This window comes from Lontra canadensis, unplaced genomic scaffold, assembly GCF_010015895.1.
Source record: "Lontra canadensis isolate GAN:19392208 unplaced genomic scaffold, GSC_riverotter_1.0 scaffold133, whole genome shotgun sequence".
Classification (NCBI taxonomy): Eukaryota; Metazoa; Chordata; class Mammalia; order Carnivora; family Mustelidae; genus Lontra; species Lontra canadensis.
The window spans coordinates 393,619-413,688 of record NW_022631127.1 but is presented as its reverse complement, the minus strand read 5'-3'; the positions used below and the strand labels follow the sequence as shown (position 1 = coordinate 413,688).

General features: G+C 55.2%; 1 protein-coding gene across 3 annotated transcripts in view; it reads right to left on the bottom strand.

Moving 5' to 3' along the window:
• IQSEC1 (IQ motif and Sec7 domain ArfGEF 1) overlaps window positions 1-20,070 on the bottom strand; it is a 369,892-nt gene that overhangs the window by 112,221 nt on the left and 237,601 nt on the right. The window contains exon 1 of one of the 3 annotated variants that reach the window (XM_032842817.1): window positions 6,128-6,654. The exons of the other annotated variants lie outside the window; for them this stretch is intronic. Within the exon in view, the coding sequence (XP_032698708.1) occupies window positions 6,128-6,195 (68 nt within the window). The 5' untranslated portion in view covers window positions 6,196-6,654. Of the gene's footprint in view, window positions 1-6,127; window positions 6,655-20,070 lie in introns of those variants that run through there. 3 annotated transcript variants of the gene reach the window in all.

Genomic DNA, 20,070 nt, shown 5'->3' with positions numbered 1-20,070 from the left:
TGGCTGGGCCCCAGACACTCACTGCCCAGTGGGCTCCTTCGAGGTCCAGCCAGTCTGAATGGCCCCAGCAGGCTGGCCCCAGAAGCTTTGGTCAATAAATAATACAGCTCCCTCCCTGGTCAGTCTCGTGTGGCGGATTGCGTTTCAGGCCACTTGAGTTTCTGATGAGGCTGTTTTGTTCAGAGGAGTGCCTGCCCAGCCTGGGGCTCTGGCCACTGGGGTGCTGACACTCTCGCTGAGGGCCAGCCAGAGCAGGCAGGACAAAGGCACAGGACAGGTGGCCCTGGAGAGATGCTGCCCTACTTCCTCTGAAAGCAGCTGGGGCGCAGCAGGGACTGGGGTGGCAGGGGCCGAACGTTCCACCTCATCTCCCACGGCCTCCAACCTCTCAGCTCCCCACCCACATACTGGTGGTGCCCCCTGGAAAGCTTTCTGCCTGACCCACCCCATTCCCGGAGGCCCCGCCCTGGCCCCGCCTCCAGGAAGTCCCGCCCCCGGGCCCAGAGTGATCTGTTCCCATCTGAATTCCTACTGCCATCGCCTGCCAAGCTGTCTCCTCTGGGTATCAATCATCATTTCTCCTCTAGACAGTGGCCACTACCTCCTGATCAGTGTCACGTCCCCCCAGCCCACACCCCTCCCTCTTCGCAGTCTCATTTCCTTACAGCAGCTCCAATGATTGTTTTGAAACAGAAAGCACATGGTGTCATTATCCTGCTTTAAACGCTGCCTGGGCTCTCCCCAACCCCAGTCAACTCTCAGGTCCTCTCGAGGATCTGGCATTGCCAGGCTCTGAGGACTGCACGTTCCTTCCCTCCTAGACTCCAGCTGGGCCTCCTCCATGTTCTTCAAACCCACCAGGCATGCTCCCGTCTCAGGGCCTTTGCACCTGCTGTTCCCTCCACCTGGCATGCTCTTCCCCAGGTCTTTGTAAGCTCCTTTCTCTCTGCCACTCTCAACTCAACCCTACTCCCTCAGACAGGCCTTCCCCCCTTCTTCTTAAAACAGTTTTATTGAGATATAATGCACGTTCTAGAAAATCCACGATTTCAGTATATTCACAGAGTTGTGCATACCTCACCACAATCTAAGATTCGGACATATTCATCATCCCCAGAAAGAAACCCCGTTTGCATTAAGCAGCCCTTCTCGTGCCCCCCGCAGCTCCTATTCCCCTGGCAGTCACTACTCTACTTCCTGTCCGTGTAGGCTTGCTCACTCTCAGTGGTCTTTTGTGGCCGGCTTCTCTCACTCAGTGCACTGTTCCCGAGGGGGCTTCATGCCAGGACCACACAGCAGCACCCCATTCCTTTTCGTGGCTGTGTAGCATTCCACTGTGTGGACAGACTCAGTTTGTGTGCTCTGAGGCCAGTGGGCAGCTGGGAGAGGCCTTTCCCGACCACCCAGGTCACAGGCCATCTCGGCCCCAGTCGCTCAATCCACCCTCCCCATTTAATCTTCTTTCCTGTAATCCCTGTCCCCTCTGTCTATTTGCTTGCTTTACTGCTTCTCTTCCCCCGAACTGTGGGCTCCATGGGGCCTGGGCCCTTTGCCTTACTCCTTGCCACATCCCCAGGGTCAGGCACGGGTCTGATGCAGAGCAGGGGCCCAGCAAATATTTTCTGGCCAACCAAACGAAACTTTTCCAGCGAGATGCCCATGCGATCTCCCTGCCCAGCTCAGGGGAACCCTGCTGCCCTCACCAAGAAAGGCCTCAGCTGTGACCCAGCTTGGGGACCAATAACTTGAGGCCCTCGAGCCCCAGGCTCCTCCTCTGTGCAGTGGGATGGTGGCCCTCCCACAGTGGACATTAGCTGGCTAGATGTGAGGCTGGACACCAAGCACCTGGCACAGTGCCAGGGCCAGAGGAAGGCTTCAACCCTGCACAGAGACTGGATGGGGGTGATGGGCAATAGAGCAGCATGGGGAGGGGTGGGGGGTGGGGGACAAGCAGGAGGGGGCGGGGAAAGCAGGCCTAGGAGCTGAGGCCATAAGTCCCACGTATGAAAGAGTAAAGCAGACACCAAAAGAATCTGTGTGTGCTTTGGGCCATGCCTAGGCAAGGGGTGGTGACAACTGGCTGAGCCCTGCCTAGGAGCTCCCCTCCCAACCCATACACAGCTCTAACCCTACCCAGAGAGGGACAGAGATAGCCGGGGCCTGTCCAGAAGGGGAAGGACGTGGGGAGGGGACTAAACACTCCATCCTCAGCCTCAGGGAATCCTGGCCACTACAGGCTCTGCTGGGACAGGGAAGCAGATGGGCTGGGGGCTGGGAGAGCAGAGCCGGGGCGGGTGGGGGAGGGCAGTGTTCATTTATGTGTGTGTTGGTGGGGGGGGCACATCATAGGAACAGGGGTGTCAGCTCCAAGTGGGAAAGAATTTCCTTGCATCAGAGCTCCCCAGGCTGGGAGGCGGGGGTGAGAGCTCCCTGTCCCAGGAGGTGTGTGCACACGGCCTCCCGCAGAGGGCATCAGATGGCTAATTGTCCAGGAAGCACCCTGGAAGCTCCCAGAGCCTGGCTGCCAGCTGCTCCCCAGCCCTCCTCCCTAGATGCACCACAGCAGGGGTGGGGTGGGGGGTGGGGCTGGCTCAGCAAACCCCCTGCCCCACCCCCATCAGTACCCCAAGCGGGCTGCCTCTGCCCACCAGGCAGTTCAAATGCCCCACTGGCCCCCGTGGCACAAAACGATCTGTCGCTCCCAAAATAACAACCAGATGCAAAAGTGATTTTCCAGCCTGGCTGAGGATTACGGATACCACGGACCGATACCACGGACTGAGGCCTGTGACAGACAGGAGCTTGGAGGTGTCTGCTTAGAGACAGAGCCACTGTGTGGCACCTAGCCTGCCCGGGCAGGTCCATGGCCTCGACTCCGATAATCTTACAACAGCCCTGGAAGACACCCAGTAGAAAGAGGCTGGACTGGGGTTCGAACTTGGGCAGGGCTGGCTGCCGAGCTGGCGTTCTCCCTACTCCAGCCCTGTGATGCTGAGACTCAGCGGGAAGAAGGGGGCAGGCTTGGCAGGGAGGTGTTCCACTGGGTGCCGGCCAACAGAACCCATTCATGATCTTCCCAAGAACCTCCTAGCTGGCACGTTACCCGAGGAAGCAGGCCCAGAGGGGTTTAGCAACTCGTCCCCGAATGCACATCATAGAACTTACCGTCGTTGGCTTTGGGCTCCCGTGCGCAGTTCCCAGGTGTCGCGTCCCCAGCTTCTGGGCTGCAGTCACTGAACCCCTAGGCAAAGGGCCAGGGCTGGCCGGCCAGTAGCCTGCTCCCCACACACACCTCTTGCTTTTCCAGATGTCGGCGGGTCTGGGCCAGGGGTGACAGACTCAGGCGGAGGGGAGTCTGAAGACGCAAGCAGAAAACTATGTGCTGTCCGACTGCAACCCTCCAATTTGTCACTGTGGCTGCCGTGCGCCCCGCCTCAGGTTGCAGACCTGCTGACTCAGGTCTTCCCTGGCTCCTGGTGGGTGTGGGGCGGGGGAGCTGAGATCCCACCGAGGGCCAGCTCTGTCCATCCCTCTGTCTGCATGACTCGGGGAGTCAGCTCAGCCCTCTTGGTGGCCTCCCAACACAGGGGGTGTGGGTCCAGAGAGCAGAGCAAGTCTCCCAGGGCCCCCTAAGCACCATCTTTCCCAGCCAAGCATGGAGGTGCCCTGTAGTTAAAGGTGCTAAGTGGGGGTCTGGGGCTAACCCAGTGCCAATTATGGGCTCCACACCCACCTGGTGGTGTCTTTGAGTGTTAGGCGACCACCCCACAAGTGTTCCTATCGGTTCTGCAATGCAGGCCTGCCCATCACCGCTGACGGTTTACCGGGCCAACAAAACACTCTTGGAGCGTTACCATGAGCCATGCAAGGCTCTATCCCATAGCCCTGATGGATCATTATCCCCTGTGCCATTATCCCTGCTCTGTAGACCAGGGAACTCAGCAGCGGAGCGGCTGGTCTATCAGGTCCTGTGAGGCTGTGCTACTCCTCCTTGGGCTGGGCGAGCTTCTGGCAGAGCATGGCAGGGCCTCCCAGGACTGGGCCCCCTGCGTCCTGTAAACAACCCTTGAGGTTTCCATAGTGCCAATCCCCGGAAACCGCAGGAGGGAATGAGACACAGGGAAATCCAGCTGAGGTTGGAGGGAAAGGCACGTAACACACTCACTGTAGCTGGGAGACTCACCCCCTGCCTTGGCCTGCCTGGCCGAGGTGCCAACCCAAGGAGGTCTCTCCCAGGGTCTAAAGAGGGACAGGTGGCCACTGACTCAGTCCTGGGGTGAGCTTTCCCCTCTCTATTCCCACAGCCAGCCACATCCACGTTCAAGAGAATGCCTCCGCCTTCATTCTCTGTCCTCTTTTCCTAAAGTAAGACCGAAGGCCTATCCCTGCCATGCCTCCCAACCTTCACCCACCCATCTATCCAGGCCCAGAGGTCCAGGGTCCCAGACCCTCTCACCCAGCAGTGAAGACAACTGTGACCACTGTAATAATGGTTTCCTAGCACGGTGAGCGTGGCTCAGGGGCTGGGTTTCCCCTTTCACTCTGGCTGCCAGGAAACTCAGCAATTTTTACCACCACAGAAGGACCTCAGGACCCTGCTTAGCTTTGTCCCATTCTATTTTTCCCTCCTAGGTTATGACATTCTGTTCCATATTGTGCTTATCCTGGTCCCGATGTTTTATTTGATTTTTTAAAAATTTGTTTATTTGAGAGAGAGAGTGGATGAGGGAGAGAGAGCAAGTGCGCACAAGTCGGGGGGAGGGAGAGGGAGAAACAGACTCCCTGCTGAGCAGGGAGCCCAACATGGGGCTCGATCCAAGGACCCTGGGATCATGACTGGAGCATGGCAGACACTTAACCGACTGAGCCACCCAGGCGCCCGATTTATTTCATTTATCGTAGGTATCGCCTATAAGCGGTCACAATATTTTGTAAAGGAAAGGAGGAAAAAAGGAGGGAAAGCTTACATAGTTTGTAAACTATGTGATGAGGGTGGGAAGAAAGAGCATCTCCCAATCCCTTACCCTTTGTAAAACCTCCCCTTAAAGTGACAAAGAGGCCCTTCGGTGATATCTAAGTAAGATGTCTTCTGAGCCCTTCCAAGCAGCTGCCTCTAAGCCCCTCCCACATGAGCTGCAACCCCACCCAACACCCCCCCCCCCACCCCGGTCTCCAGACAAGACCCAGCCTTGCTCATGATTGCACAGGGTCCAGCACAGGGTCCAGCTCCCCACTCCTCCTTCTGAATGCCTTCAGCAGGTGCGGGGGCTGGCGTGCACAGCGGCTCTGGGCCAGGCACAGCTTCCCGACCGTCCAGCTGGCCAAAGGGGAGGGACAAGAACAAGAGCAGCAGTAATCACACCTGAGACTTACCCAGCATGGGCCTCCGGCCAGGCTCTGTTCTTTGTACACCACCTCCTTTAAGCCTCCACTAATCCCGTAAGGATCTGCAGGTGGGAAGCTTTGGCCACAGAAATGAGGCCACTTCGAGCTGCTGATAACGCCAAGGCCAGTTTTAAATTTGGGCGGCCTGGTGGCTGCGTCCAGGCTGAGTTCTCAGCCACTCCACAACTGCCCCGGACAGTCGCACGAGATCGCCCCATGCCGCACACTGAAGGAACGAGTGGGAGCCCCATTTTACTGATGGGTAACAGGCTCAGAGAGGCCAGGGGACAGAGCCAAGGTCACTCGGCTGTGCCCAGTGCCTGTGCGTTATGTAACAAATGCCTGTTCCCATGCTCGCTGGGGAGTCCGCCAGCCATACCCTACCTGCCCCTGGCATCCTCCAGTGGCCACGTCGGGTCCCAGCCAAATGCACACATGCTCCCCACTACTGTTCCACACTCCCGTCTCCCTCCCTCCCCATTAGAGACTCTGAGTTTCTCCGGAGGGAACCAGGCATGAGCTTTCCTGCCTTCCATCCCCGCTTCCTCCAAGCTGGAGTTATCCCCGAGCTCTCAGAGTCCCGAGCGAACCGGCCAGCCCGGTACCCAGCCTCCCCTCCCAGCAGGTGATGGCTGGGTAGAGCCGCGTACACGCGTGCACATGCGCGCGTGCACACAGACAGACAGACACACACAGACACACAGACACACACACACGCGCGCTCATGTGTGTCTCCAGGTACCTGAGGGTCCTCACGGAGATGCAGTACTTCCACATAAGGTTCCAAACGGCGCTGCCACCACCCTTCATGCCTGGCTAGTTGGGAGAGCCAGCAGCTGAGGGACCCACGGCCGCGGCCCTCTGACCCTGGTCTCCTCCCTGTCGGGGGCTGGCTGTCTTTGCTGGCTCTCAGGTCACTTCCTTCTTCATGGTGGGAAGAAGAAAGACAAGGCTAAAAGCCAGGGTGGAGAGGGAGGTGCTGGCTCCCCCAGGCCACTGTAAGTCCCAGCCACTGGCCTTGCTGTCCCTAGGCCAGCCTCTGTGCGCTGGCCTGTCCGGCTGCTTGCAGACCCTCCTCCTGGCCAAGTGGCCGAGTGGCCCTCTCGCACCAGACCCCGTGGCTTCGGCACAACCTTGCGCCTGCCTCCTGCCAAGAGACAGCGGTGGCTGTGGGCCAGGGGAACAGTGAGTCACTCGGGGCGGGTGAGGGGCGTCTGCCCGGTGAGGGAAAGTGCTGGTCCTGTGTCCAGAGGCTGGCCTGGGACGGGAGAGGCTGAGCCCAAGAGGGAGGGAGGTGGGCGGGGAGGCGAGGGCGGGGCCCACATCCTCCCCATCTCCCCAGAGGCCTAAACCCAACACCCGCCCACAGCCCGGCCCACCGCAAGTGGCAGGCCAGGCACTGGCCAGGATAGGGAAAGGGGCTGCTCTGGTGGCTTGGCTCCTGGGGGTAACCAGGAGACAAAAGAAAAACAAAGTCACGCCGGCTTCCTGGGAGACTAGCTGGCCCATGAGGGTCTCCATTTGCTGGGAGAAACACAGTTCCCAGACCTGGCCAGGTCACTTCCTTGCTGTGTGACAGACAATGTGTGTGGCTGGCCCCCCACAGACCTTAATTTTCCCTGACCACTTTGGGCTCATGGAGTCCTGGGCACGGGTCTAAGCTCTCCACAGGGCCTGAACGAACACATCCCGTCCCCCCAATGGTCTTATTTGTGAAATAGTTTTGATCATCGGCTCTGTTTGATATGTGAGGCAACTGAGGCACAGATGGGGAAAGTCACAGCCCTAGAACACAGGGGAGGTAGGCTTTGTGCTGTGGCAGTCTGGCTCTGGGAGCTGCATTTCTGGGTGGAGGGGTGGCAGGAGGGCTAGGCCTGAGTGGGGTCTGGGGCATTTCCAGACTGGGGTCCCAGCTGGAGCCCCCGCCTTTGCTCCCCACCCCCCACCAGCTGCTCCTGGGCCCGCCCAGGGCAGGCAGCTGGGGCTTCCCAGGCAGAGCCCCCAGAGACAATGACTCACAGCTCAAGGTCAGTGCTCACAAACCTACTTCTACCCATCCACAGCCCCCAGAAAGTTCCCCAGGGTCAGGTGGGCCCATATCCTCAAACTCTGCGAGGCCCTGGGTATAGAGCTGTATAGCTACGGGCAGCTGCCAGTGGCATTCTGTCCTGTGCCCATCAGGGCCCCCGTTTCACCTATAAGGAAACTGAGGCTCAGAGGGGGCATCACCTACCCACAGTCAGGGAGGGTGGTGCTGGGCCCGAGCCTGGGTCTACGGGTCAAAGCCTTGCTCTGTCCTTGGGCCCCTTGCCCTGGCCTGGGCAGGATGTCCAGAATTCCAGCCTGATTCCCACAGTGAGGATTAGCAGCTGCATGCTTGTCCGTCCCCCAAGCCAGGAAAGAACTTTTTCTCTGAAAGCAGCATTGGCTTCTACAAAGGCCGTGACCTCCCTGGGGGGCTCGGGAACACCAGTTCTCCTCTCCTTATCATCAGAAGCCACCATAGGGGCCCACTACCTGTCATAGGAGCTCCTCCACAGCACCCTGGGGAGGTGGCTGCCCAACCCTGGCTTGAACTCCCCCGAGTGATGGGAAGCTCATTACTTCTCAAGGCTGCTCTTCCATCCAGAGCCTCACTTCCTTGGGCCGTACAGAGTGGGACTTCCATTCAAGAGTTTATCTGGTCTGTCCTACTGGTGGAAGTTTTCTTAACACCTTCTGTGGGTGGAGGCAGTGTCTACGTCTCCTTCATGTCTATCCACAGCATCCAAGGACTCACTCCTCCATTCACATATCCATACCCGGATCCCGTGTCCCTTCCCTCTTCCCTTCCAATCATCCACCCACCTATCCTCTCCTCTTCCTTCCATCCATCCCCTCACTCACTCCCCTCTGGCCTGGGCTGAACCTGGCTCCCCACAGGGTAAAGAGCAAGAACACGTGATCTCAGAGAGAGGTGTCATTTTCAGGACAGGCGGCCAAGATCCCTGTTGGGGACACTTCCAATTCCCTGTCCTGGAAGACACGCCTGCCTCCAAAACCTCTGGAGGGTCCCAGGCCTCTCTCTTCTTCCCCTTGGCTGCACCCTCCTATGTGCCCCTCCCTTCCAACAACAGCACACTGGGGCTTCCCACCCCGACTTCACAGATGGGGAAACTAAGGCACGGGGAAGGGATGTGTGCGGCTATCCCCAGCAGCCAGGGCATCATCTGCTTCTCAGAAGCCTGCTTCTTTGGCCTGATGGGCGAGGGGGTGGGGGGCACCCGTGAAGGGTTAGCAAAGCCTCAGGGAAGAGCTTGAGGGTGTGAAGGAGTTTAGTGTGTCCACCTGGGGTGGGGGGCACACCCTCAACCATCTCCCACACTCCCCCACCAGTGGCCCTTGAAGATCTGCTTCTTGAAGGTGCTGGCATCCCCTCCCCCCACCGCTGGCAGCCCGGTCCAACCTCACACCCGAGCCGTTACAGGTCCCCCATGCTGCTCCCCAACTTTGTGGGGTGCCAATGGCACAGAGACTGTCACACGGTGGTGTGAGTGTGGCAGTGGCCTGGGGACGTGCGGCCACCCTTCGCAACCGCTCTCATCATGTCCTCTCAACAGCGTTGGGGGGGTGGCTGTCACCATCCCATTTTATGGGTGAGAAAACTGGGGCTCCCGGTGCTCCCACCAATGGTGGCTTGTCCCTGAGAATGGGGGCGGACTCCTTCACCTCTGACTCCCTTGTCTCTAACACTAGTCATCCCATCTCTCTGAGCCTCAGTTTGTTCCTCTGCAAAATGGGAACAAGCATCCTTGCTCTCCTGGCCACGGGGAGGAAAAAGTGATACCAGGTTCACAGAATCGGGTGGCCCTGGGTGCGGGATTCAGCCTCTGAGGGCCACCTTCTGCAGGACCTTCAGCGAAGCTCACGGTGGCGGTCATGACAAAAGCCCCTGGCCCGGGGATATCGTCCCTCTTTTTGCCCCTGTAGGACACAGGCAGCCACAGCAGGAAGAGAAAGTGAGGTAGGTCTGTGTGGAAGCGTTCCCACCCTCGGCTCTTCCCTCTCCCCAGCCATGGCTCTTCCCTCTCCCCAGCCACGCGGCCACGGCCAGGCTCAGCGGAGAGCTGGCCGGCCCTCCACCCTCTGTGCGGTGACTCACATGGCCCGCTGGGGATGAAGTCACTGCCGCCCCGGCAAAGAAAAGGATACATTTGTTCCCTGGGAGATGCTGATGCCATGGTGAACTTGGCCTGTGAGGGCAGGACGCAGCCCAGGGCCTGTGCTCTCTGGAGGGACTTAACCACACCAACAGGGAGGGCAGGGGGAGGAGACGCTCGGTGTGGGGGGAGGGGACCTGAGGGGTAGGAGGCGCCCCTACTCTGCAGGCTCAAGGGAGGGTCTGTGAGCCTCCTTCTAGCCTCCCCGCCGCCGAGCCAGGTTTGTCACTTCTACTTGCCTGGAGAGAAGTGTGTGTGGTCTCAGGGCTCTGAATGTCCCCCCAACCCCTGCCTCTGACTTCTGCCTGTCTTGGCCACAAAATGGTCACTCTCCACTCTATTCCCTGGTAGTAGACTGGCAGTGACAGTGGGGTTTAGAAGGCCAGACAGGGGCTCCCTCCCCGTTCTCTGGATCTCTGTGTGGCCTCCCCAGGGCTGTCCCTGCCTTCGGCCCGTCCCGCACCGTCCATCATAAGCTTCGTTTTAAACCCAACATCCTCCCTGTGGCTGGCCATTGCCTACTCCTGGCCAAAGCACAGTGAGGCAGGCAAGACCCTTTGCTGTCTGCCACCCACATCAAGCTTCCTGATCTGCACAAGCGGCCCCTGCTCCAGGCACACCCCAGGCCTCTCGGCTCCGAGACTTCTGGCTCTGGACAGGAGTTCTGCATCCCTGGGCCTATTACTCTCCCAGTGCCCTACAGATGGATTGCCTCCTCTGCTCTGGGCCCATGGACTGAACCAACAGTCTCCCGTGCCCCTGTTCCCTGTCTGTGGTCAGTGGGAGATGCTGGCAGGACAGCAGGAGGCAGAAGAGCGAGGCAGTGGTCAGGGTATCCATTGCCCCTCAGCAGCCACAGTGCCTGGCAGGTGTCCCTCTGTACACAGCGCTCTCTCTCTCTCCTGTTCCACGTAACTGCCCTCAGGCTCTGGGTTGGAAGGCCTCCCCGCTGCAGCCCCAGTGCTACTCCTTCCCCTGGGTTCTCTCTTAACCCTACCGCCACGTCTGCGTGCGGCCCCACTGTGGCCAGCACTGCGGACAAATATTTCGAGGGAACCCTTGATACCCTGCCCTCCCCACCAAGGCCACCGTGTCTAGGAAGCCAATTATTCCTGTGTTTGTTCAGCATGTATGGACTGCCTTGTTAGTGCCAAATATTCCTCTTGGAACTAGGGAAAAGGACAGGGGAGTCAAGCAGAACTGTTTCTCTGGAGGGAGGAGTAAACGGTCCCAAGCTAATAAGCTTTCCTGGGCTCCTTCCTCTTCCGCCCGACATCCTCTCTGGGCCCCAAGCCTCACACTACATGGACATGGCCTGTGTCCGTGTCCTTTCCCTCCCAGCCCTGAGACCCCACGGACAGCAGGGAAAATATCCATGTGGTTTAGCTCTTTCCACACTCCGCCTCACTCTGAGAAGTGGCGCTCCCTACTACCTCTTTTTTTTTTTTTGAAGAATTTATTTATTCATTTGACAGAGAGAGATCACAAGTAGGCAGAGAGGCAGGCAGAGAGAGAGAGGAGGAAGCAGGCTCCCTGCCGAGCAGAGAGCCCGGTGCGGGATTCGATCCCAGGACCCTGAGATCATGACCCGAGCCAAAGGCAGAGGCTTAACCCACTGAGCCACCCAGGCGCCCTCTTTTTTTTTTTTTTTTAAACAAATTAACAAATGGAGGTTCAGATGCCTTGTCCAGAATGATCTCTAAAGCTGTGCATCTCCATCCAGCTCCAAAGGCAAAAAGCTCTTTCTCCTGTTTCATGCCAAAAACAAAATGAATCACCCATCATTTATATCTACAGACTTCTAGTGGTATCCAGAGCAAGGCCAGGCTGAGGCAGCCGCCCAACATGTGCCAAGTTGGCTGAATGTTTAAACCCTTAACCTTCCTGCTTCTTAAGCCGCACTTGCCTTATGTGGAGGGAGTGCTGGGATGTCCCTATTTTCCAGATGGAAAAATGGAGGCCGAAGGTGGTTAAGAGTGTTGGGTCATGCAGGAACACTGTTGAGTTCCCAAGCCAACCGATTTCTACCATCTTGCCTCAGGCCTTGGAAGCCACTAAGAGCTCAGGGCACCGGAAGGGATGGCCACTGACTCAGGCTGGGTGTTGGGGAAGATGCCAGAGAAGAACTTTGCCATGTCCATCTTGGAGAACACGAGGCACATTGTGTCCAAGCTCCTCACTTTGTCTGCTGGGCAGACAGGAAACTGGGGGTGGGGGGCAAGGACAGAAGCAAGGACCAGGGAGCAGCTGATGCTCGGACCCCGGAGGTAGCCCAGATGGTGGGAACAAATGGCTGGAGCCTAGGAACATTCTTGAAGCCGAGCCAGTAGGGATTGCAGAGGGATGTGCTATGGGGTGAGAAAGAAGGGAGAGCAGGAGGTGATGCCTGGGTTGCTGGCCTGAACAACTGGGGGATTGGAAGCCCCACTGATGGCGATGGGAACATGAGGATGGCTGGTGGGGAGAGGTGTGGGGGATGGCCAGGTGGGACAGAGGGCTGCAGATCATGCCATCTAAAGGGACAACTGTTGCTCAGTAGGAATAAGGCTCTGGATTTTTTCAGAAATCCAGATTTTTGCCCAAAAGCTCCTGATTTTTACACGCCTGCAGTAAATTTAAACTTGAAATGCCATGCTAGGGCTAATCCCATGCAGGTCAAATCAAGTCCGTCTGTGGGTGTCTGGCCCGCAGGTCACACCTTGGACTCTTGGTTCACTGAGCTGCCATGTCCAACGGGAAGCTGCCCCTGCCTGGTCCAGTACCCTGTGGCTCCTCACAGCCCTTAGAGCAGGGGAAAATCCAGACTCAAGGGTAGATGAGGAGTTGCTCATTGGTTTCTCTTGCCCTGGCAAACAATTTGGCCCAGAGGAGGAGTTAATGAAGGAGTAGCTGCCCAATGAATGAACAACCCTTTCACTTGAGCTGTCTGCCTTTTATCTTGTAAATGAGGAAGCTAAGGCCCAGAGGAGGGGTGTGTGCTGCCTAGGGTGTGATCTGGGGCAGGACCTGCTCCCGTCCAGCCTGTGTTTGTCACCTGCCCCTGAGTATCTGGGGTGAGGGTGGCGGGTGGGTAGGGAGACTGTTGTGGAATGTCTCTTCAGGACCTGCCATGGGGGCCTGGCTGTGGGACCGATGGAGCCCCAAAGGGCAGGGTCTGACATCGACGATCAGTCAAACTGACAGCCAGCCCTCCAGGCTGCTCTCTTCTGGGACTTGTGAATCTGTTCCCTTTTGGGCCTGGGGAAGGCAGACGGTACCAGGGACTCTCAGGGGTTGCGGGCCCACCTGCCACATATGTAAATCAGACAGTGGAGGCCCCAGTCCCGCTCCACAATGTTGGAGATGGAGAAACAGAGTCACAGAGGTGTTAAGTGACTTACTTAAGGTCACATAGGGAGCAGAAGGGAGAAGAAGCAGGAGATCTGGGACTCTGAACACAGGTTCTAAGACCTTTCCACACCACTGAGCTGTACCAGCCATGGGGTTTTTATAAACCATTCCTCCCCCGCACCCTCTCTCCCCCTCCCCCAACCCCGCCTCTCCCCAAGTGTCCTCATCCACAAACGGGGGAGAGAACAAAACCTGCCTCAGGGGGCATTTGTAAAGATCAAAGCCATCGGAGGAGCCAATGTTGTGTGAATGTGCTTTGGAAGTTCTAGGAAGGATCGTGGACATAAAGCAATGCTCTTCTGAGCAAGTCTCTACAACTGCGGGCTGTGGCCATCACTAAAGCTGCCAGGGAGAGAGACGTTTCACTCTCACCCAATAGTAATACTACTTGGTGATTATTGAGCGCTTATACTGTTGCTTACTGTTGCCGGGGCCCTGCATGTGATGAGCTCACCAAATTCCTAGGCCCATCTGTGGAAGTGGGTACCACAATGATCTCATCTGTAGAGTGGGGAAACTAAGGCACAGAGGGGTGCACCAACATCCCTAGGGCTACACAAATAGGAAATGGCAGAGCTAGGATTTGAGCCCAAGCAATTCTGTTCCAAAACACATTATAACCACTACGCAACATGACTTTCCTGCTCTGGTGGGGAATTCCCTCTCTATGCCTAACTTAGATCCCACTTGCTGCTGGCCTTATGTATTCCCTAGGTTCTTCTCAGGCAAAGAAGAGCTGTTCCCTGGGACACCCATCCTGTGCTGAAAGGCCCAAATTCTTTGGCCCCCGGCTCCTCGCTTCTTAGGTCTTGGCACACAGGACAAGGGACCCCAAACGGGAACCCTCTCCTTGACTGATTGTGCCCACACATGAAACTCACTCAGAGAACTGGTGAGGACTCAACCACCCAGGACCTCATGTCTTCCATGGCCTTCCTGCCTCCTGTCTTTCTCATCCGCACCCCCCACCCCAACCCTGACTGGCTCAGCCCCGTGGCTGAGTCTCCCCCGTCACTTTCCTTTGCTCATAGACAGTTCTTAGCTCTAGCCTCACCCCACCCTTCTGATGCAGACTCTGTGGACATGCTGGTATTGCATCTAATACTGTTTAATATTTTCCCTTAAAATCAACTGGCTTAAAATATCCAACCTGGCTTCAAACAGCAAGCCTAGTCAAGCACCTCAATCTCTCAGTTCATAGCAACTACAGGAGACAGAGGAACAGGTGAGATGACACCTGTGGGGTAAGTGATCAGCCAGAAACGGAATGTGGGAGGTGCTAAAGCGTATGGCCCGGTTTCTTCAACAAAGGAATGGCAAAGCCGGAAAAGGACAGGGAGGTTCTAGACATACGGAGACCCAATGGACCCATGCAGCGTGCGGATCGCATTAGAATCCTGATTCAAACACAGCGATTGTAGAAAGGCATTTTGGGGAGGACATCTGGGAAAGCTGAACACAAAAATGGGTGTGGAATGCATGGAGGAAAGATGAAACACACCGGGCAAAGCCGGGACATCTGGCACAGGTAGGTGATTCATGGCGGGACCCTGCTGTGGGACCCTGGGCAGTTGCTCTCTGCCTCCAATCAGATCTCAAATTTCCAAAAACAACAAGTTAGAAACAATGCACAAAATACCCAATTTGCTCTTGAATACATTCACTTTAAAGGGAAACTTTATATCACTCCCCCAAATGGAAAACTACTATCACTAGCTGTAAGTAGAAGGTTACCATGAAAACAAGACAATGTTATTCAATTTCAGGCAGATACTGTTTCCTGCCAAGGGCGCCGGGCTTAGAATCTGCCCGGTCTTTGTTAGGAAGCAGCTCTGGGAGAGAAGTGAATGCACTCTCATTGTGGGTCCCGCTGTATGGGGACGTGGGCCTTACAAGGTAAGGTCCGTGAAACACATTTTTTTTCTGCTCTTCCTCCATCAGGGAGGGGAGCCATGAGGACCCCGGGGAGGCAGGGCTACCCTGCCTGGTAATTCCCACAGCAGAGAAGGTCTTAGCTGGGGGATGCCGAGATGGCATGGCGGCTTGGGGCTTTCTGCCTCACAGCTTTAGAGCTGGGCTCGAGATGAAGAAATGGAAGCCCAGAGTGGGTTGGGACACTGCCCAGGGTCACTTGGCAAGTCTGCGGGGGAAACTGGGAAGGACAAGACTCTGGGTTTTCCGACCTGCAGCCCTCTGATCGTCTAACCTTTTTCTTGGTCATGGATGTGGATTGAGCACCTGCTGCGTGGCGGGCACAGAGGATGGGGAGGGGACACGGACGAACGAGATAGAGTTCCACAGAGCTGACATTTAGAGGTGGGGCCAGAGGAGACAAACACTAGGCAAATGATGAGATCATTTCTGATGTTGTGGAGGGTGATAACGAAAACAAAACTGGGGGACGTGGAAGATGACAAGTAGGACAGGATGGTGCTGTGCCAGGCAAGGCAATCAGGGAGGGCTTCTCTGAGGAGGTGGCATTCCAGCTGGGGCCTGACAGACTGGAATGGAGGCAGAGAGGGTAATCTGGGGACACAGGGCTCCAGAAGAAGCCAAGCATGAGTACTGTGGACTAGCCTTCAACAACTCCTGACACTATTTTTAAACTTTGTGTTTTGAGTTAATTTCAGATTCCAGCAAAGTTGCAGGAATACAAAGAAGACTGTGTATCCTTCACCCAGATTCCCCACCTGTTAACACTGTATCCCATTTTACTTTATCATATTGTCTCTCTCTTTCTCTACACATACACAAATACGAGCAAGTGCACGTGCATGTACATGCGTGTGCACATACACACACACACACACACACACGGCCACACCACACACACTTTTATTTTTTTTCCCAGAATAAGTTGAGAGTCAGTTGCCCACCTCAAGCCCCTGCTACTTCAGAGTGTCTGTCCTAAAACAGGACGTTTTCTGATATAACCACAGTACAGTTTTCCAAAGTCAGGAACATTCACATTGATTGCCTAACCCTTGGATCTTATTTAGAATTGCCAAGGGATCTAATGATGTCCTCTCTGAAGAGACAGTCCCTAATTCTCAAGCCTCCTTTACAGATATCCAGAGGAAAATGCATTCTCAGGGCAGGCTTGCAAGGAGAACACCCAGCCTGACCCTTTAAAGTGGACAGCGTGGCAGGTGGATGGCTGGCTCAGGGCCAGCTACGGCCCGGTGCAAAAGGAAAAACATGCATCCTGATAACATTCTTGCCAAAATAGCGTGCTCGATTTTGAACCAAGTGAAAAAGTTAATAAGCCTTTAAAATTAAAAAAAAAAAAGATTATATATATAGCTTCACGGTTTGCTCTCTCTCTCACATCACTGTCGACCTCAGAATCCCACCCTGCAGGGCACACGGGGTGGAAGGGCCTAGAAACCAGGTACCAGTCTTTAGGTACAATTCTGACATTTTATTTACTTGATTACTGAATTCTTTTTGGTGCCCGCATAAATTCTCTGCCCGCAGTGAACACCTGCCTCGCTTCACCCAGATCCCAGCCCCAACCTCCACACACCAGACACGCTGGCTCTGCTGAGTGGACAGACGGTGTGTGCACACCTTGTGTTTGGTTGTCTTGCGATAAAGCTGAGAATGGGCCCTTGGACCCACGTCACAGATGAAGAAAGAGAGGTCCTACAGCAGTTCACCATATCAAAGTATCACACACTAGGGAGCTTAAACAACAGATATTAGTTTTTTGTTTGTTTGTTTTTTGTTTTTCAGTCCTGGGGCCTGGAAGTGTGAGATCAAGGTGTCTGCGGGGCTGGTTTCTTCCAAGGTCTCTCTCCTTGGCATGTAGATGGCCTCCTCTCCCCGTGTCCTCAGGTGGGGTATTAGTCAGGGTCCTCTAGTGGAGGAGAAGCAATGGATGTGTATGTATGTGTGATTCACTGTAAGGAATTGGGGTACGTGATTAAGAGGGCTGACAAGGCCCCAGGTCTGCAGTTGGCAAGCTGGGGATCCAGAATGCTAATGGTGGGTTCCAGTCCAAATGCTGGGAGGCTCAAGGCCCAGGAGGGGCCAAAGTTTCCGTGTGAGCCCAGAGGTAGGCCTCAAATGCAGCCAGGCAGGTAAAGCTTCCTCTTACCTGGCCTTTTTGTGCTACTCAAGCCTTTGACTGATTAGATGAGGCCCACCCATGCTGGGGAGAGCAATCTGCTTTGTTCAGACTTCCAAAGCAGATGTTAAGCTCCTCCAGAAACACCCTCCCACATACATTCAGAATGACGGTTAGCCAAATATCTGGACACCTGTGGCCCTGTAGAGGTGACACATGCATTTAATCATCAGACATGGTCTTCCCTTGGTGTGTGTCTGTGTCCTAATCTCTTTTTATAAGGACTCTAGTCATACTGGATAAGGACCATCTTTGTGATTTCATTTTAACTTAATTGTCCTTATAAAGACCCTATCTCCAATACGGTTCCATTCTGAGTTACGGGGGTTGGAATTTCCACATGTGAATTCAGTGCAGGGTGACAGGGGGAGGGGAGGGGTACCACTGGCCCCGTAACAGGCCCTGACAGGAGAAGGGACCCAGCTCATAAGCTCTGGGGCCCTTCCTAACCTCCCTCCCATAGAGGGGGACCAGCCTCTCTCACACACAGTGCAGTGCTGCTGGAGATGGCAGGGAGACACAAAGGTCTTGGTGGGAGGTGGAAGCCATGGGGTCTCCAGAGGCATCTTTCTAGAGATCCTCCCCCAGCCTCCCAGCAGGAGATGGCCTGAGCTGGACCAATCAGACCCTCACCCCAGATGTTACATCTGGAGTGGGGGCCTTTGGCTGTGGGCTTCTTCATATCAGGGAGCCTGCCCTAGGGGGGATGGGGGTCCTGCTCTGGATCCAGCCCACTTCTTCAGCTTCCTCTGAACTCCTGAGAGTGGCACCTAAGTTCCCTTTTGCTCTAGCTGGCTGCGGGCGATTTCTGTTCTTGCCACTGAAGAGCCTATCGGATCCAGTGTTCCCACACCACCACTCTCATGTCCTTTTCATGCCTTTTCTGCCCTGGGCACTGACCTCCCAATGGAGGTTTTTCCGACGGAAAAACCTTCTTCACTCCTGAAGACCCATCTCAGTTCCACAAGAACCTTCCTGGACTTTCCTGCTGACATGATCCCTCCCTCTCTTGAATAATAACCCTATTTTCTTCAAACTTCTTTCATTAATAAGAAGACGACCTACAATTTATCAAGAGCCAACTGTGTGCCACGTGGTTTCACGCCAATTAGGCACTGTTTCTAAGCCCTTCTGAGCTCAGGACTGGGCTGTGGAAGGACTGGGGAAGTGTGTGGGATGGTCGCCGTGGCAAGTCTGACCTCCTAAGATGGCCCCATAGGCTGGGCCAGACCTTGCGACTCCTGGTCAGGAAGTAGGGTGTAAGTTGCCTCCCCTTGGACATGGAAAGGACCCTGTGATGACCCAAGGAGTGGACTGCCACAGAAGTGAGACCTCATGACTTCTGAGGCCTGATTGTGAAAGCTGACACACCATCTATGGGGCCCTCTCTCTCTAGGAAACTGCTAATTCTGGGAACATAGCCACCATGTCATGAGGAAGCCCACACCCCATGCGGAGACCCCATGTGGAGACCCCATGTGAGTGGGTTGGTGCGGGAGGCTTCTGAGGAATGCAGCCTCTCGTCTTCCAGAAGCCCCATCTGATGGGAGTAGAATAGGCCCCGGCCAAATTGGAGATCCATGGGAAGATCAAACATTGACATTGTTTGAAGTCATTACATTCTGGGGTCATTTTTTTTTTTTTATACAGTCACGTCTAGTGGAGCAGTTACATGGAGCCAGGAAGCCTTAAACAGTACAGACAGGAAGTGAAGCGGGGCGGCCCAGTGGGGTCCACCTCTTAGGTTGCACTGACCACATTCTGTTACCTCAAGGAGGTCACTTACCCTCTATGGGCCACTGTTCCGTTGTCAGAAATGTGGGGAAAATACAGTATCTATTTCATAAGGCTGTTGGGAGGATTAATGGAGATAACATATAAACACTCAGGGAAAGTAAGGAATAATAGTCATAATTATTATCTCAGGGACCGGCCAGATTGGACTCCCAGTCAGCTGGACCTCAGAGCCTGCACTGTCTCCCCAAGTCACAGAGCACCTGGGGTCTCGCTGCCATGTTTCTCCTCAACAGACCAAACTTCCAGCCAAGAGCTGAGGTCTGGGACTCTGGTGCGTGTTGGGGGCAGCCCGGTAACCCCTAACCAGCCCTGGAAGTTCTGCCTATCCGGCTCCCTGGGCTGTGCCCTCAAAGCTGCCAGCCTAGAGTTCACTCACGGGGGCTAAGGCTTAGGGAGTGCTCCCCAAAGGGAGTTTCTTCACGCTGTGGTTTTGATAAACCTGGCCTCGGTTATTTCCAGCAGACGTGGTCAGTGAGACCTGCCCATCAAGAACTAAGATGATAAGTGGTCTCACCTGGAGTAACCCTACATTTGTAACCAGACATCTGTAGTATGCCCAGAGGTGAGGCTATACATCAGCCCGGGGGCAGGTGAACACAGGGAGTTATAATCACTCTTGAAGAATCCCTCACTCCAGAGGACCTGGAACTACACAGACTGAGGGAACAGCACATGCGTGTCTCACCCTCCACTTCAGGAAGCCTAAGGCTGTGTGGAGCTACGGGTGGAGTCGCACACTATTTACAGTGCTCTCTCCTCTTCCTCTCTGTCTCTTGCTCTCCTTTCAACATTAAAAATAGCATCTGGTTTTTAATACCGAGTACAGGCAAGCATGTAGAGACACGGGGACTCTCACCCACTGCTGGCGAGGATGCAACACTGTTAAAACCACTTTGGAAAGCAATTCCACAAACCTCAGTGAAGCTTAAGGGACTCATATACCGCCCTGGTACAAACCCTACAGAAACTCCCCAAAAGGGAGTGAGGAGGCATGTGCAAGATGGTTTACCATAACCCTGCCTGTAACAGCGAAAGACGGGAAGCCACCTAATTCATCAAAACAGCAAATGGATGTTGGCACAATGGCATAGACATATAAGGGAATACTATACACCAATGAAAATAAATGAAGGAGAAATATACATGGCAACATGGATGAAACTCACCAAG